The sequence below is a fragment of the Hippichthys cyanospilos genome, chromosome 17 (genome assembly GCF_059441005.1).
Source record: "Hippichthys cyanospilos isolate Australia breed blue-spotted pipefish chromosome 17, RoL_Hcya_1.0, whole genome shotgun sequence".
NCBI lineage: Eukaryota > Metazoa > Chordata > Actinopteri > Syngnathiformes > Syngnathidae > Hippichthys > Hippichthys cyanospilos.
In genome coordinates, this window is record NC_142385.1 from 3,872,501 (window position 1) to 3,891,927 (window position 19,427).

The following is a 19,427-nucleotide window of genomic DNA, read 5'->3' on the forward strand; positions in this document are numbered from 1 at the left end:
TACGTATGCACCCATACTGTTTGACAGTAGTGAGAAAATGTCCTCCAGTTACCTGCTGATAGCTAGTAGCTGTGACTCCATTGGATTGTATATTAGAAAGGTTGAAAATGAACACTTTGAGCTTGTTTAATTGTTCAACCAGGCCCGAATCTGTCACTGGCTTTCCCACCATGAACTGGTAATCCCCATCTGGTAGCACAAGAGGATGGTGGCTATCAAAACTTTGCAGGATATCCTCTGAAAATGCAAGTGACACAAAATATAATGGAGCAGACACCTAAGAAGACATTATTTCATGAGATGATAATGTGTGAACAATGCTCACCAGTTCTTTGAACATCTTTTTGATCCCGGCCGCATGGAGTCCAGGTGTGCCTAGTGGGGCTTGGTGGGCTGTAAAAACTGAGCAGGTGGTTCAGCTGAGCTGCATTCAGGGCAGGGAAGTCCGATCGTAATGACACCCAGGTGGACTATACTCAAATGCACACAAGTCATATTAGCTGGTCACACTGCTGTCAAATTATTACTATGCAAATGTCTGAGGTCAGCTTTGTTGTGTTCAATGATGAACATCCTGAAAAGTATTTTTTCAGTAAATGACAGCACAAAGCCTTTTCGATTGGATGAAAAAACATGTTCTGTGCCATGTCTGATTTAAATAAACTTTGTAATTACATTTGTCGCATTCTTATGGTATATTTTATTCAGTAAATCCAGAATATACAATATAGATTTTTAATGTTTGATTTCTGCCTCATCAGAAAATTACATCACCAATGACAATGGGCATTGTAGGACATGTGTGGTGAGAAAATTTAGCTATAAGTTCCTCTTCTTCCAATTAATGCTCTTAACTGTTTCAGTGCCATGGATGAACATTTTTGTCTTTTAAAATAGTAAGAAAAATAATACAATTCTCGTCAAAAACTTTTTTATGGAGGGTCGCTGACACCCTTGACCAGTGCTTATCTAACATTAAACCAATTGAGCAATGTAATGATAACTGTGACCAATAGATGACAGTGTTGCCATACATACAACACAGATATTACATATTTGTAATTATAGGTAAGGAATGGAAATCATGTCTTTCATATGATACAAACTCAGCTGACTTCTAATTGACTAAAAACTCCACGCTAAAACAGCAGCACTTGTAGGAGTGTAACCATATGGATATAATATGACATGAAAAGAACAGAATATGGAGAATAATTTTATAAATAAAAACATATATATTCAGTAAAAATACATTTAAAATGTAATTGACTTTTTTTATAGTTATATAATATTATATAATATAGTTATGATAATTTCAGGTTATTTTAGTCCAGGAGATAAGGCCTTGCTGGCCTACCACCATATATATATATATATATATATATATATATATATATATATATATATATATATATATATATATATATATATATATATATTGAATGTCGCTTTTATATATATATATATATATATATATATATATATATATATATATATATATATATATATATATATATATATATATATATAAAGCGACATTCAAAATTTTCCATGCAAGCATGGGTAGACCGACAGAGAACACAAGTGTGCATCAGACCCAACTTCACGCTCAAAAAGAGCTCAATGTCATGATCTGTCTGTGTTTTGTTGTGGGTTTTGGGTTGTGTGGTTTAAGTTATAGGTTCTCTGTGTTTTCCCCCGCGTGTCATCACTGTAATTAACCTCACCTGTCGCCCGTGTGTGTCCTCCAGTCAGTTTCCCCGCCCCTTGTTGTTCCCAGGTGTCTTGCGTCTTCATTAGTTCTGATAGTATTTAAGCCCCAGTGTTTTGCCTGGCCCCTTGTTGGGTCATTGTACGTCATTCCCCCGCTGTCTTGTCTCGCGCTCCTTTGTACCTGTCCTTCCCGTGCTGCCTCCCGTTCCTTTGTTGCCCCAGTGAGTTGAGTTTAGTGTTTTTTGTTGTACTTTGTATTTTTGGTTCTTTACTACCCTGCATCTGTTGGCTATTAAACCCTCCTCATTTGAGCCTCAGTCCAGTCTGCCCTGCATCTTTTTGGTTCCACCTTTCCCATGTCCCACACCGCCTAAAACCGCCATGCATCACCGTGACACTCAATTAAAGAGGACAACAAATAGGGTGTGGAAAGTGTTGCCACAGACTTGACAAGAGAGCTGTAACTATTTTGAATTGGGATAAAAGTCGCACTATGTAGCCTTGTAAGTGTACATCCTTTCACCTGGAGTAAATTTCTCCTTGGCGTAGCAAGAAGATTGATCGCTGATGAGAGTGTGCGTGTGTGCTCGAAAGCCACTTTTCCCAATCCAGTTGTCTGGGACCAGTTGAGGAGACAGTCCAAATTGGTTTGTATGCGAATGCCTGTAGCCCGCTGATAGAAACCTGGCTCTGAGCCTGCAAACACATAAAAAAAAAGTCTTTGTTGAAATTGCTCACGATGTAAATAGGATGATTTAGTGAGCTCCATTTTTATTACACGGCTGGCTGAATATTTAGTTGCTCATCTGTCTTTGATTCAAACATGACACAATGCATATGATGACAGCTGAGTCAGCATAAAAAACAAAAATCCAAAAAGAAGGCTAACGTTAGAGACATTCAATATTTCTCAACATCAACAGTGAATTGACGTGTCATATGCTATTAACGAAAAACATCAACAACCACATTTCATATATATATATATATATATATATATATATATATATATATATATATAGGGGTCCGTGAAATCATTTGGGTTATTAATAAAATAAATTATGTTTTTGTGTTCATTTCATTTTATTTTAAATGAAATCGTGAGTGTATTCATGACTTTTCCATAAGGTAATCAATTCAACCCGTTTAATATAATTTTCAATAATAATAATTATTATTTTTCTATTTGTCAAAGAGACCCACATAATGTCATCATCAAAGCGGTTGACCTGCCACTTCATCTAGTTCCAGAAAGTGGAACTCTTTACTAGCATTCATGTTTGCATTAGCATCTAGCTTGATCGTGCTACTGCTCATCACAGGTAAAATACTTCGACAGCTGCAAAGTGATTCACAATGTGTGCGTGTGCGTGTATGTGTGTGTGTGGCATCTGGGCATATTACCAGACATTTGGCTTTGGTCCATGTTGTATTGTAACAATCTAACAAGTCTTGTATTTCTTTGTAAATTTGACTTAATTTATAGCTCAGCAATTAGCACACAGCGCTTCAGTATTTTACTTGTCATGACTTTGTGAGTTTTTTAACATCTTATGTCATGTATGCCCAGTATGCATTACTTCCCACCATGCAGCCCCTTTTGAAGCATTAACATCGCCCACTGTTTTAAAGCATCAAATTCAAAGTAGACTCGTTAAAGAAAGAGATCATGACGATCTCGATTACTTGCCGATGTTTGGATAACATGGTCATCTGCTTCAAGGTAAGGAAGAACATCGAAATGATGACATTTGAGCGATCAAAACATTTTGATTTTTGTTTTGTTTTGTTTTTAATTTCCAAATTGCCCTTAGGTGTTATTGGGAGCGTGAGTGGTCATTTGTCTCTGTGTGCCCTGTGATTGGCTGGCAACCAGTTCACTGTGGCCCCTGCCTACAGCCCGAAGGTAGCTGGGATAGGCACCAGCATGCAGTGACTCAGTGACTTTTGGGGGAGTTTTGTTTGAGGCAACATGCTATGTTAGTAATGATATGTGGACCACAGTATTATTCTTCTGTCTTATACTTCTGTCACCCTTAAAAGAATATACTACGCCTGATGCCGGTGTTTTCGCACATGGTTCCATTTAGCAGTCTACACAAACTCAAGAGGGATTCGTCAGCATTTTGTTCATCCACAGACAAGTTGGCATTGGAAACAAAAGGCTTTAAACACACTTTGTGTTACACAGTCTGACTACTGTATTTACTGAGGGCTCATCAGACTTGAAGTGAGGCTTTCTATCTTGTCACTGAATTAAATCTTATATTAACTGTGCATTGAAATTAAACTTGACAAGACCAGTCAAGACTTAACTGCCAAATGTAAGCAGCACTGTAAGCAGTACATTGAACTGCAATGACGGCAACTGGACACATTTGATGTTGATGTTGTGTGCAATTGTTCTGACATCAATCAGAATATTCTTTGATGCTATTCTGACTTTTAGGTCCTATACCATGACACACCCCCACAATTTTGCAATGATTTTGTCTAAAGTAGTGTTGCAACCTGTCATATTTCTGAAATGCAACCCAAAACACCTTTAACCCTCTTAACCCTGGCCAGCTGGACTATGTGAAGTGGAACTAATATAAAAAGGCTGCAAAATGCAACGCTGATGGCCTGTCATGCCATATATGTGAATTTTGGCCTGCTGGTACACCTATGTGTGCAATGTGCAGCTGAAATTGTTTTTCGAGAATTGTCTTTTGTTCCATAGAATCATTCTTGAATAATCTAGAGTAAAATCTCGTTTGGTAATATTTGATTGCTTCAAATAAGGTAAGGTTAAAAAAAAACAAACACAAAAAAACCACTGCCTTAATATTAATAACGGTTGATGAAGGTCCAAATGCACTAGTCCCTATCTAAACCAAATATTAATAATATATATACAGAATGAACAATCACAAAGCACATTCATTGTTCAGGCCTAAAGCAAAAATCAATGTTTGGAATGAACATATTATTATTATTATTATTATTATTATTAAGATTTTTTGTTTTTATTTAGCTTTTTAAATGTAACTTGACGTCATACCAGCAACCGATGGGCTCATTGTTGAGTTGTGTCGATAACAATGTACTGTATGTAACAGATGACATGCATGTGAATTTTGTTTTATCAAACCATGACTTTGAAAGGGGTTCAGAACAATGACTTCTGAGTTCTGCATTAAAACTCATTGATGAGTATGCCCTGAAGTATACACACGTGTTAATGCCATGTACTGTTCAAAACTCACTTTCAGGCCTTTGTAGTCCAATGATAAGAGGTTGATTTATAATTATTAAAAGTGAAAGACAGGTTCAAGACTTTTTACTAAAATAGTTCAATTTATTTAATTGTTTCCTTAAGCATTTTCTTTTTTTTTTGTTTTTTAATAGTTTTCTTTTGGAGCAATTGAGGTTATGAAGATGGAAGTGTTGTTCATACTTGTGATTACAGTTTGGGTAAACTTCCAAAAAAGATAGATCGGCAGTGGATCGGAAGTGGGTCCACGGTCCAGATGGACTGTAGATGACGAACCAGCAAAAAAATGGAAAACGCCCACCTCTGGTTCCTGTGGCTTTTTAGTTTACTTTTTTTATGTCATAGAGAATTGATGTCTGACAGTATTTAAGCTCTAGCGTCACAGTAATATGTTATCTGGACTTCAAGTCAAGTGCTCAAGCTGTCATTTCAGGTTGTCTTCTGCGTTAGTATTATTGTCATATTTATTATTTTAATCTGTGGCGCAGTGGTTAGCACTTCCGCCTCACAGCTCAGGGACCCGAGTTCAAATCCAGCTGGCTCCAGCCTTTCTGTGTGGAGTTTGTATGTTCTCCCTGAGTCCGCATGGGTTCCTCCCACACCCCAAAAGCATGCATGGCAGGTGTTTTGGACATACTAAATTGTCCTTAGGTGTGATTGGGAAGCATGAATGGTTGTTGGTTTCTATGTACCCTGCAATTGGCTGGCAACCAGTTCAGGTGGGATAGGCACCAGCAAACCTGCAACCATGGCGAGGATAACTGGATTAGTTTGGATAACTGGATATCTATCTAGTTTTTGATGCTTGCTGTGTCTTGCACTTTTGCATCCTGTCTGCTTCTGTCCACATCCTCCTGCTCAGGTAAAAGCCATAAACACAGTGATGTATCTTTTATGTATGTGATATTTTTGGCATTTAAAAAAAATGTATACGTAAGAACACTCTATAAATAGTTAATTATGGGTCTGGCCCAACATTTGGTTCAGTTTGACCCAACTTTCTGTATTATTTTATTCAAAACAACCAAAAAAAACAGGGCAAGCAAAAAAAAAAAAGTAGTTTTTTTATAAAACAAGTTGGGTCAGGGTGACCCAAATATTGGATTGGTCCTCTTTTGACCTATAATCAGGTTATCTTGGGGCAACTCTTTTCAGATTATAGGCATGCGCCCCACTTCCTATTATTTAGATATTTAGGAGGGGTTTTGTAGTAATTATGCCTACTTAGGGCACTTTCCATTAAAGAAAGAAGACCACACAATGGTCACTATAATACATGTATGCATTATTATTATATAAAACATGATGCACAGGTACCTCTTTCCATCAGTAAATTGAAGAGTGATGCATTGATGAAGTAGAAAAGGAAAGCAATGAGCTGTTTGGACATCTCAGGGTGAAGCTGACTTTCTGATAGTAGTGTCTGGGTCTCTGACAGGATATCCACAACCTGCTGGACCTGATCTAGGACTGTCATCCAGCTGCTACCCAGGACCGGATCACTCTCACCAGTCAGACATGGATCTTCAAAACCCTCTTTTAATGGGACCCAGTCCAGAAAGCCCGGCAGGATGGGATACAGGACCTGGTAAGACAAAATTATTTAGTCACTTTTGTTACGGATTGTGAATCATACCAAAGGTGTATGGTAATGTGCGTGTGTGTGTGCCTTCTGTGTGTGTTAACTCATTCACACCACAAGACGTCATTTTATTTATTAGGTTTTTTTTTTTTAGTCCAAACATTCAATCCTGTGTACTTTTTTTTTTTCTTCAAATGTTTGGCTTGGTCTAAAAATGGCTGGTACAAAATATATTAAGCACTAAAGTGCTCAATTACTTAAGGTAACTGAGAACTAATCAAATACTTTAGTATTTGAGTACCCTAGTAATCAATTACTAAACTTATCAATTGAAGGCCACATTTGTGGTTATCAAAGCAATCAATTACTAAAGTTATCCAAACACTTTAGTACTTTAGCACCAAATGAAATTGAAATCCTTAGTACCGGTAATTAAATAATCATTTACTTTAGTAATCAACTACCTAAAATATTTTCTCTGGTTTACCTAAAGCAGGGTTATCAAACTCATTTTTATTGTGGGCCACATTGTATAGTTTGACTGCCAATCAAAGAAATTTTAAGTGTGTTTTCACATACTTAGCAAGTTTTAAAAGCAGAGGCTGGTAAAAACTGTTCCAAAGAGAGATTGGGAAGAAAATAACGGTTGTGTTTTTTCCTACAAAATTTTTAAAGTTGAAGATTTGCAAGTTTGATATTTTAAATCAGCATCAAATCAAAGAATTAAGACAAATCAGCATTTCGCAGGTCACATAAAATAAAGTGGTGAGCCAGATCTGGCCCCCGGGCCTTGATTTTGACACCAGTGACCTCAAGTGATTAATTACTTGAGCACTTAATTTCATTTTTTTTTTTTTTTTGGTACCTAATTCATTTATTAGCAGCAGCTTGTAATTTTACTTCAGCTAAACACTTAAAAAAATGAAATATAAATACAGTATGTGCCAGGAATTGAATGTCTGGACTCTAAACAAACTTAAACAAATTTCTTTGGGATAAAATTAGTTAAAGTTAATTATTGTGTAGTGAATGTTTGAGCCAGATTAATGACCACAAATGTGGCCTTCACTTAACACAATTCTCTTAACACTGCAATATAATCAATGGAGGATTACATGGACCAAACCAAATGAATCAGCAAAAATGAGTGCATTTTTTCCCCCACTCTCAGCTAAAAGGCCTATGCTACGCCACAGTGTACACACGGACAATGACAGCTCTGTTTAGGCTAATTGTACGCAGACATCCCCTTTTCCTCAGAAATCTTGCTTTTACTCCCACCAAGGCCGGCAGCGGCGCTAGATCTACATTCCAAAAAAATGGAATATGGCTCATGTGGTTTTGGCACGGTGCTGTAAGTAACAAGAGTGCTGAGTGAAGAGTTCTGAAGGAATCCGCCCTGAGCAGATCATTTTACTTTCACTGTAATGCGTAGGGTAGGTGGGGAAAGGCAGAAGACAAACGGCAGATTGAAAGGAGACAGCCAGTGCCCCCATCACACATGTGACAATGGAAATGGAGACAACATTATGTTTTCTGCTTGGAAAATGGCACAGTGGAGCCAAGGAATGAGAATTAAACAAAGCTTGATTTTTGATTTACCGCATTCATCCCAGATATGGATTGTCTCACAGTAAAACGGCGCATTCATCATAATGGCCAAATAAACAGCCTGCCCACAAGTCTGGAGAAATTTGCTTGGATCCACCAACAGACGTCTTCAGTTCAAAACGCTCAGTGCCTTTTCTGTTCCAAGCTGTGGCAATACTCCCCACATTAGATCAATGCGTATAATATAATATAATATAATATAATATAATATAATATAATATAATATAATATAATATAATATAATATAATATAATATAATATACAGTGGGTTAGGGTTTTGTCGAATTTGTCGAATGACGGGCAATCCAAACCTATGTTAAATAGCTGATGTATTTAGAATCCCGGGTAAAAACATCAAAATGTTATGCCCATATTCCCTAATAAGGGTTATCTCCAGCATCGTTCCCATATAAATCATCTTGTTACTTCTCCTTTTAACATCACTCACAATCTTGGGACCCATGGCTAACCCTTTCAAGTGCTACATATACTATATATACCCTTTCACGTTTGAATTAAACAGTAAAATGCACTATAAATACGGTTTTGTAACCACTCACAATCGAACAAAGGTTTACCATATTGCCATTTTGAAATGAGTGAGGCCAACCAATAGCAGACCACCATCTCTGTGAAGAGACGCCAACCAATAGCAGAATTATAGTGACGCTTTACAGGGACAGCAACTGAAAATAAGTGTAATTACCTAAAAACGCCTGCAGATGGAGACGAAACAACACAAATACAGCCAAGCCCCTAGGGTCATGACAGTTGCAAAACGGGCAAATGTCATAAAGAGGGGATGAAAAAACTCAGTATTCCACATAGCATCATGAAAATAACATAAATCAGGGACATTGTAACACAGGGGTCCACTGTAACACAATATAATATAATATAAGGCGACTCTGTGGCAGAGTGAATAGCACATCCGCCTAACAGTTCATGAGACCCGTGTTCAAATCCACCTGGCTCTGGCCGTCTTGTGTGGAGTTTGCATGTTCTTCCTGAGCTTCCTCCAACACTCCAAAACAATGCATGGTAGGTGAATTGTACATACTAAATTGTCCCTAGGTCTTATTGTGTGCGTAAATGGTTGTTCGTCTCTGTGTGCCCTGCGATTGGCTGGCAACCAGTTCAGGGTATCCCCCGCCTACTGCTCGAAACAAGCTGGGATAGGCACCATCAAGCCTGCAACCCTTGTGAGGATAAGCGGCTATAGAAAATGGAAGGATAATGAAATATAATATAATATAATATAATATAATATAATATAATATAATATAATATAATATAATATAATATAATATAATAATACAATACAATACAATACAGTGGGCCTCCTATAATGTGAACTACAAGATTAAGCGTGAACCTTCTTTTGAATCAATTCTAGAGTTGACAGTGGCAGGGTATTTCAGGTTCAAGATATGCAGCGGTCCCTCGGTTTATGAGATTAATCCGTTCCGTGGTTAGGATCGTAACACAAATTTATCGTATGGTATGCAATCCAAACTGTTAATTAGCAAATGCATGTAAAACTCCAGGTAAAAACATAAAAATTGTATATACATATTAAATATACATGCATACAATTAAATAACATCATAAATAAAAACTATATAAAGGATTTATTTACCTTTGAGTGACGCTTGTTAAGCTACATTTCCTAGTAATGGTAGCCTAGGCTAGGTTACCTTAGCTTTCTTCGTATTTCTTGATTATCTCCAGCTTTATTTCCATATAAATCATCTTCTTACTTCTCTCTTTAACATCACTAGCAATCTTTGGACTCATGGATAACCAAATCAAGTTTGAATTAAGCACTAAAATTCATAATAAATATGATATTGAAAGCACACGAGATCAAGTCTTTAGGGACCCATCTTTGTGACCCCGTGCGCCGACCAATAGCAGGACAGCATGACCCCATCACGATGACAAATAGTAGACCAGTATTTTAAGGAGTCGAGACAGCGACCAATAGCAGACGAGCATTGCAGCGAAGCATTGCCACGGAGGCAGTTTGACGCCAACAGAAAATAAGAGCAATTACCAACAAACGCCTCAAGAGGAAGGCAAAACAACAAACACAACCAACCCCACAGGTCATGACAGTTGTTGATGTTAATCATAAAGTGGGATAGATGCCTTAAAGATGGGGACGAAAAAACTTATTATTCCACCTCGTAACATGAAAAAAAACATAAGCCAGGGACGCCGTAACCCGGGGGTCTACTGTATAATATAACTATCTACAATCAAATAAACCTTTGTTCGACACAGGACACTTCATCACATTCCTCACTGATTCTGTTGGTTCGTATGTGGACAGAGGAGGATCGCATCCTGTGATGAAATGGCAAGCATGATGTTTGAAATGACTAGTTGGCAAAACCCTTGCAATGTGTGTGTTTCCTCCAGATATATTGCAATATACGACAGTACACACAGATCAATTCTAGTTACCAATTGAGACTTCTGATTTCAATGAATAGCATAGGACTTTTTTCCTAGGGGTATTGGAGTGGCAATAAAATATTCATAAAATATTCATAATACTTCATACTGATTTTGCACTTTTTTGGTCGATTGCAAAAGTGGAAAGGTGTAAGAAATATGAAATTGTTCACAAGCAACGAGGAATACAAACTTGTATCCTAAACTACCGTATTTTCCACACTATAAGGCGCACCTATAAGCCTTATTTTTTAAAAAAGCTGATGGTGCGCCTTATAATCAGGTGCACCTTATATATGGATCAATTTTGAGATTGAACTGATAAAGTAAGCGTTACCTGTTTCTTTTGTGTGTTTACAGTGGAACAAGGTTGGTCATATTGACATTGAGTTATTATGCTATTGAGAGTTTAGAGTTAATATTTGAGTTATTATCGTTATTACTTTGAGTATTACTATATTGTGATTGAAAAAGTTTTAAAATATTACATTAATTGCGGTTGCGCCTTATAATCCGGTGCGTCTTATATATGGAAAAGGTTTTGGCATATGCCATTAATTGAGGCTGCGCCTTATAATCCTGTGCGCCTTATAGTTCGGAAAAAAACGGTACTCTAAACTGTGGCACATTTTAGTCCTCCTTATCTTATAAAAGGATGCTGTTACTCGATGCGTTTGCAATTTATTGCTGTGCTATAGCCTACGGTACATGGGCTTGACATTCCTAGAAAACAAAATAGGCTGTTGTAGGGATATGTCTTTGATTTCAAGAATGAAAACCCCGAACAGACTCAGAGACAACTTTTGCCCCAGAGCCTTTAACGCTTTGAATAACAAAACAAGAACACATTGAAAATAATATTTGAATTACTGTGAAACTATCATGTCTATCCTATTTTACTCATTCTTCATTAATCTATGTATTCTATTTATTGTTCATTCTATCCTATTTGAAGAAATATCTATGTATCGTATTACATGAAACAGATGAATTGAAAGATAACGTGTTGTGTACAGACATTTAGATAATACAATGACACTGGTCCTCGTACAATCAATAGAAATTGAAATTAAACTTGAAGGACAGACACTATTATTGCCGCTTCAGAGATACTGTGTCAAATTATTGATTTCCATCCCACGAGGAAAACAGGCTAACAGAAAACCAAATGAGCTGAATCAGGCACAAAATCCATTTGGCTTTTTACGAGCGTGAAATGTGAGACTTCGGCTTGGTTGAATGCTATGGCCTGTTAACAGCACTTTGCAAGCATCAGATACAGTACGTCTCATCATTTGATTTGGTCTGGAGCCCTTGTTTGTTAATTGGGACATCCAGGTATTAGTATACACTTCTGCCTTGAGTGTGAGACTCACGCATTTCTGTCTAGTGTCACTCTCTCACACAAAATTTGAAACTCTCAAACTTTAAGAGAAAGCACAATGGGAATAAAAATGTTTCCAGAGTCGAAATGTCTGCAGGACTAGCATGCCTTCAGTGCACTTCAATACCGTCTTCCAAACTTCCCCTGGTTTCTGAAAGTCTCTTCCTTGTCTCCACCGGGTGCATTCCTCGCGCCGTGAAGAGCCCAGTCGACTGAGAGAAGATGCAAGCAGAGCCTAGCTTTGCTGCCTATTCAGTTTGGGATTGCGCACGGGGTGTAACTCACTACCAACATGCAACACTAAGTTAAAATAAATACACTAAATACTACATGGACTTACATCAATGCAATAGCCTTACTAGGGAGTAATAACACATATGCATGATTGACCATTGGTATTAGTAACAGTAATAAATTGTGTGTTTTAAATGTTTCACTGCGAGTACTAATCAAAAATGTTTGAAAGGCTCTCTCGTGAGTTTGAATTCATTTCTTGTGACCACGAGTCAAAATTGTGTGCTTTCAAATTATTTTCGTACGACTACAAAGTCTTTTCAATACTACTCACTTGTATGACTACGAAGTTTCCTCGCAGCTATGCTTGCATTCTGACTAAATTGACTCTTCCTCCACAACTAAACTCCACAAAATTTAAACATTAAATTAGAAATACTTCAATTTAGTCAATGTTTCACACAACTGCCCAGCAAAAAAAAAAAACTTTGTACTCTGTGCCTTGTACGGTTGTATAAAGTAGATTTAGATCAGTGGTTCCCAACCCCCAATAAAATAGCTCTTAGGGTTAAAAAACAAACAAACAGAAAACATGTCATCAGTGTCTGGTTTATGAAAGTTTAGTCTCTTTCAAACTTTGTTGGTATTGGTCCACAAAAAGATAATTGACCTAAAGTGTCCTCTTCTGGAGAGTATAACAAATCAGTTATCAAAAAGAAATAACGTAATTATTGATAAATATTGTTTCACAAAAATATAATCAATATAAAGTGTCAGACCTGTTCTCAAAAAGAAATAATTATAAATTCTAAAGCATCCTGTTTTGGGTGTAGAGCAGAGATCTGTTCACAAAAATAAATAATTAACTTTATTGGCAATAAATGTATATGTAAATATATGAGGCTTAGATGATCATATATGCTTGTTTGCCCTTCAAATGCAGCTTTTTCCTTGTCATGTATGATTTTCTTTCCCCCCTAAAGAATAACAACACTAATTTAGCCCATCATTCAATAAGCGGCTGCATTATTATATAAAGTGAAATGATATATGTTCTGCCTGAAGATAAGAATTCTTCTCATACTGACAGTGTTATTTTAAGCCATTATCCTTTACACATTGTATAATTTTGTTAGAAAGCTTTTTTTCTACATTGCATCCTGTACTCGGTTATACTATATAAGTAAATTCACAATTTAATTGTCAGGTTTGCTCAAAAAATACTTAAGAATACTGAAAATAACATCTAATTGAAAAACACCTCTTTATTTTTTTTTTAGGACAAAACAGTGCTGCCAAGGTATAGCTTTTTCCTCTGCTCCTGGTGTGCTCAGTCACCCTTAGTCAGTTGCTGAATGTATGGCTTACAGTTTCTTTCATTCATTTTCCAAACCGCATTCGACCCCCACCCAACCCACTGACGTCTCACTCCAAGGTTGGGTCGAAAGTTGATAGTCCTGGTATACCAGTGTATACATACAGTACATATATGGCGAGAGATATTTGGACTGAGGAAACATTGAACCAGTTAATAATAACACAAATATACTGTAATGTACATTTCCAATGCCGTTTGTCCTCATCAGGGTCACAGGGTTGCTGGTATCTATTCTAGCTGACTCGGGGTGAGAGTTGCCAGATGAACATATGGTGTCAAAAAAACCTGGGCTCCAAAATACAGGAGCCAGAGATTTAAATGTGTTTGTTGTTTGTTTTCTGATTCAACATAGCATTACAAGAATTGCAAACAAGTGTTTTGCAATATCTCAATTACTTGAAAGTTTGCATTAAAGACTCATCATTCATCATGTTTTAATGACAGGTTGTAGTGGATGAACATCAACACTGACATACGTGTAGAAATCGAACATGGTATGTGGCTTTTCTGGTGGCTATTGTACATTGCTTAGTAGCATATTACTACATTTCTTTGGAAACAATATATTTTGTTAAAAACAAAGTTCATTAGGTTAGGCACCTAATGGAAAATATTGCAATGCAAAGATTTCTTGGCAACAGTTCAAAGACCTTGACTGAGCTCCACTGGTATACAGCATATACACAAAGACGCTGGGTGTCTTGTCTCTCAGCAGTGCCACAATGACCCCAGTGTGGTCTGCCACTGTGGCCGGTGGCTTGTCTTAAAAGCTGTCAGCAGCAAACTGGACTCTTTATTCTCAGCCTTTAACTGATTATTTTCCTTTCTCGAGTGACTACTCCTTTATCGGTGTTTGGGCCAGATGGAGCTACAGCACGACAAGTTTGACTACTCAGTTGTAGTCGTTTTTCCATGTACCCAAAATATAGTTAAAGATCCTTCTAACTTAGCGAGAATTGTTTGGGCAAGACTCCTTTCTGTTCCATCATTACTGGACCTTGAACAAAGCAACAATTATATTATTATACAAAAAGGTGGACCCCGCAAGTGACAGTCCTTGCTAGGCTGTGCAAAAATCTAGACCCACTTTCAAAGAACTGAGCTACTGTTTGAAATAGCATCATACCAAGGCACTATTGGTCACAAACCGTTACATTCCCATGCAGCTCGGAGGAAGAGTGATTAGCACGTCCGCCTCCCAGTTCAGAGGCCCAAGTTTAATTCAAGTTCGCTTCGGCTGTCCAGTGTAGAGTTTATATGTTCTCCCCCGAGCGCGTGTGGGCACTCCGGCTTCCTCTCATATTCCAAAAACGTGCATGATGGAAGTCTTAAGAATAAATCTTTGACAAAGATGTGTTATTAAGACATCTAAGAAAAGAAAATGTTGAAATTGTGGAAAAACATGTTTTAAGTATCTGCTTCAAGCAAAGAGAAACATTTTGGACTCATACAGTGTTACATCTACTTACAAAATTACTTCTGGAATTAATTAATTTTGTAAGTAGAGCACTCAACTGATTTGACACTTTTTACATGTAAATAGCTTAATCCATTCCAAGGCCCTAAAAATGCTCCTAGACCCTTTAAATGAATATTATTAAATTAGAAAAATACATCCAAAATGCACCTAAACCCTTTAAATCAATCATATAAATTGTAGCAGTTGACAATATGAATGCAGTTCACTCTTTTGCCTCGAGATTGTGCTTGTGTGTTGGTGACGTGTCCAGCGAGAGATGCCTTTTTCGGACGTTTAATTTGTAAGTTTTTATTTTACATTTTCAGTGATCTAGGAATCATTTACAAGTCCACAGGAGAAATAGTATTTATTTTTGGGGGGATTATTTTGAGCGTTTAAGTTTACTTAAGTTTAGTTTTTGGTCATGCAACGTGCTTACTGTGTGATTTTACTGCTAAAGTGCTAATGACGTGCTAACAATGTCCAAAGTGGTATGTTACATATGTGTTTTTATGTGAATATGTACAATCTTAGCCGTAGCTAATGTATTTGATGTTTGTTGGTTCTACAGTGTTGGTGGGAAGTGTGGATGAAACAAGTAAAGATGAAAAGTGGAAGAGCACAGTAAATATCAATGCAAAAATCTATTGTCTCGTTTGTGGGCAAGCCAGCATATTAATAGATTATAAAAAAGTAAATATAAACAGTAACAAATTCGGTATACATCATGAGTTGTGATAAATATTACATTGGAGTCATGTTGGCACGAGCGCTGGTGTCTCGTGTCTCATTATATGCCAACAATGTTGCCTTTCGTATTTTGAATTTTCTCTCGTTACTCAAGAAAACTTTTTTTCCCCAAGGTGTTTGGCAAGTGGAGTTTTTCGTACCAAGAGGCGTTTGGAAGTAGAGGTACCACTGTTGTGTGCTTCCAACTTTGTGGGAACTTTTTTGGTTAAGTCTGTTTACTGTTCCAGCATTACTGTAGCCATGTGAGCAAAGCAACATCCTAGAAGGGATAGCACATAAACACACAGAACCCTGACCTCAACCACATCAAGCATACTTTTGTTCTGTTTTTGTTGCCAAAAGGACATCTGAATTGACAAAACTGCCCCAAATAAATGCCACTGGACTCAGATTGCAATTCTAGTATTAAATACAGTGGACCCCCATGTTTTTTTCATGTTGCGATGTGAATATACTGAGTTTTTTCGTCCCCTGCTTATAGTATTTTCCCGGTTTTGTGACAAAAACAACTGTCATGATCCTAGGGGCTTGGCTGTATTTGTGATGTTTTGTCTCCATCTGCAGGCATCTTTAGGTAATTGCACGTATTTTCTGTTGCCGTTGGTCGGCGTCTTCTCACATAAATGCTGGTCTGCTATTGGTCGGCCTCACCCGTTTCAAAATGGCGGAATGGTTACAAAGTCGCGAGTGGTTACAAAACAGTATTTATAGTGCATTTTCCTGCTTAATTCAAACTTGAAACCGCTAGCCATGGGTCCCAGGATTGCTAGTGATGTTAAAGAGAGAAGTAAGAAGATAATTTGTATGGAAACGAAGCTGGAAATAATCAAGAAATACGAAGCTAGCCTAGCCTGGGCCACCCTTACTAGGGAATATGGGCATAAAAAGTGCCACTCAAAGGTAAACAAATCCGTTCTTTATTTTTTATTTATGATGTTTTCTGATTTTATACATGTATGTTATATATACATAGCACTTACTATACTATTTTGGTACCAACTTTTAATATGTATGTACAATTTTAATGTTTTTACCTGGGGTTCTAAACGCATTAGCTATATAACATAGGTTTGGATTGCCCACCATACAGTGAATTCGCCTTACGAGCCCAACCGCGGAACGAATAAATCTCGTAACACAGGGGCCCACTGTACTTGCATTTTCCACTTCAAAAGCAGACAGCTATGGTTACTCGGAAACTAAAATATACATTTATCTTTGCACCTTGGTGATGTAGTACACACACTGCTGGAAGGTTAGAATGATGACCTCCTCCAGGGCTGCTATTGTTTCTTCACTGGCTGAGTGCACACAGGACAGATGTACTTCCAGCAGGTCTGAAAAATAGACAACCACACAACTAAAATATAAACACGACAGTTTTGCCTTTTCTGCGATTTTTCATGAACCGAACATTAAAAACACTTCTGCCCCCCCCCTTGGATGATCCAAGGGCCACAATACAGTCTCATGAGTGGCGGTTTGTGAGCATCAGTCCTCACTAAGACATGCATGTTCACAGCTTCTTTGGGTATTCATGAAGGACTTTTGTTGTCGTCTATCTGAACCACAGGGTGGTACATCCCAACAGTACATAAGGTCAGCGGTGACCACGGCATCGACCATCTTGGGGCAGGAAGGGAAACTCTCCTGGAAAGCGATGGTCTTACTCAAGACCATCTGAGCAGGCAAAAGACCACATGTCGAAGAGGATACTTGGTAGCTGGATCTTTCAGTCGAGTCCGGTGCAGCGGGTCATCAGAGCGGCTTTCAGACATGCCGTTTGAGGCAGCATTGTCAGGTGTACTATGATGCACTTTGGCACCCATTAGCTGGATGAGAGCATCCTGAACTGTGAAGTGAAGGCCAGGCCTCAGTCTGAGATAATATTGTCAGGGAAGTCGAAACGGGATGTCCAACCTGTCATGTTTCAAATTTTAGTTCATTTTGGTTTTGTTTAGATTCTAGTTTTGTCAAGTTTTCCTGTCCTTCATTATAATGTACAGTAAGTGTTTTCAGCTTCATTTCTTTCAGCCACTTGTCCAGGAGAAAATGAGACATAAAAATGGTGAGGGTCTTGGAGCTAAATCATGTGTCGGCTTTCCGGGGTGCTGATTGGCTCGCAACAGTAATCCGCCCACAACCAAAGGCGAGACAAAATAGTGCTCATTTGATGTATTGCAACTGTGGTCATATTGATTTAGAATCTGAAGCAATTTTACTGTCATCGTGAGTGAAATCTACATTCACACCTGGGCATTTTCTTTAGTCCACTGCTGAAACAGTAATAACGAAAATAAAACGTAAGGTTGTAATAATATGCAGTAATGTTAGCATTAGTAAAATGATGGTTATAAAACAACGCATGTGACTGACCCAAATGATCTCCATCCTCTCTTCTTATATCGTGATTCTCTTCACTGGTTCTCCATTCCAAGATGATAGGCAGCTGATACTGAATGAACTGGAGCATCTCCAGACTGTTTGACATCCACACCACTAGAGGCAACAGCCCTGATATTATGTCCTTGTTGCTAAAAAGGTGCAGGGCATCCAGATATAAGATTTCAATAGGAGTGAATGATGACTATACAAATCTGTAGTATGGAGTGACTTACTCTTGTTTCTGAAAAACCGCTAGTTCCTTGGTTTGCTCCTGTGTGAAAAAATGATACAAACCAAAATATTATTGCACTAAAAATGAAAAGATCCTTGATTTGGGGAGTTGGTAGTATGATACTTTGAGAGCTCTGCTTAAAAAAAGAAATAAATCCGCATAGATCAGTATGTTTTTGTGTTTTCGTGCCGGTCTTGTTGGATGTTACCAGCAACACCAGCAGGGAAAGCTAAACCAAAAAGCAGATTGCTTTGTGGCACTGGTTCATTTGGTAAAAGTGCCCAATGAGCCCAATGTGTTGGAACCATGGCTGCTTTTGGTGACGTTGTTTTGTTTGCTGCTGGTCTTGCTAGGGACATTAGCAAGTTCTAGTGACACTAGCAAGACCAGCATGCTGCTTTTGCCCTGCTATGATACCAGCAAGACCAACACAAAATATAGCAAAACCATGCTTGTGTATCCTGTTTTGTGTTATTTTTAGCAAGACTAGGTCTAACGATAACTGTTCAGCTCTTTTCTTTACAACCTAAAAAGTTTGACCCTTACCGATTTAGTTGGAAAATTTTATAAATGCCAAACCTTTTCAATATTCTTACATGTGTGGTCCACACCAAGTTTGGCAGAGTCACAGTTTCCATGATAGTGAAGTAAAATAGAATGATTGTATATTGGAAAGCGAGTAAGTGACCAAAAGCTGGCATGGATTCTGGAAACAAATAGAGGCGCTATCATGTGTTGAGTGTCTATCCAACATGTCTCCTATCATTCAGCATAAAACAAATTTCAATGTGGTTTTTAAATAGTTAGCCTTGATTTTTTTTTTCTTTTTTTTCTGTTACTCATTTTCTGGAACTTGTCGGCATTCTAGATGCCATGTGGCACCATGCTGCCTCTCAAAGCTCAGTCTTGGTACTCTGCCAGACATCTTGGTTTGTCAGTGGGTGAATGTCACATGACCAAACCAAGAAAATTATTGTCATTAC

At 37.7% G+C, this 19,427-nt stretch overlaps 1 protein-coding gene across 2 annotated transcripts in view; it reads right to left on the minus strand.

Moving 5' to 3' along the window:
- radil2b (Ras association and DIL domains 2b) overlaps positions 1–19,427 on the minus strand; it is a 44,165-nt gene that overhangs the window by 6,912 nt on the left and 17,826 nt on the right. For both annotated transcript variants that reach the window (XM_088439857.1, XM_088439856.1), the window contains exons 9-15: positions 18,446–18,483; positions 18,204–18,361; positions 17,052–17,164; positions 6,287–6,554; positions 2,237–2,409; positions 326–470; positions 53–237 (exon numbers count right to left, since the gene is read on the minus strand). In XM_088439857.1, the coding sequence (XP_088295983.1) occupies positions 53–237; positions 326–470; positions 2,237–2,409; positions 6,287–6,554; positions 17,052–17,164; positions 18,204–18,361; positions 18,446–18,483 (1,080 nt within the window). The remainder of the gene's footprint in view (positions 1–52; positions 238–325; positions 471–2,236; positions 2,410–6,286; positions 6,555–17,051; positions 17,165–18,203; positions 18,362–18,445; positions 18,484–19,427) is intronic.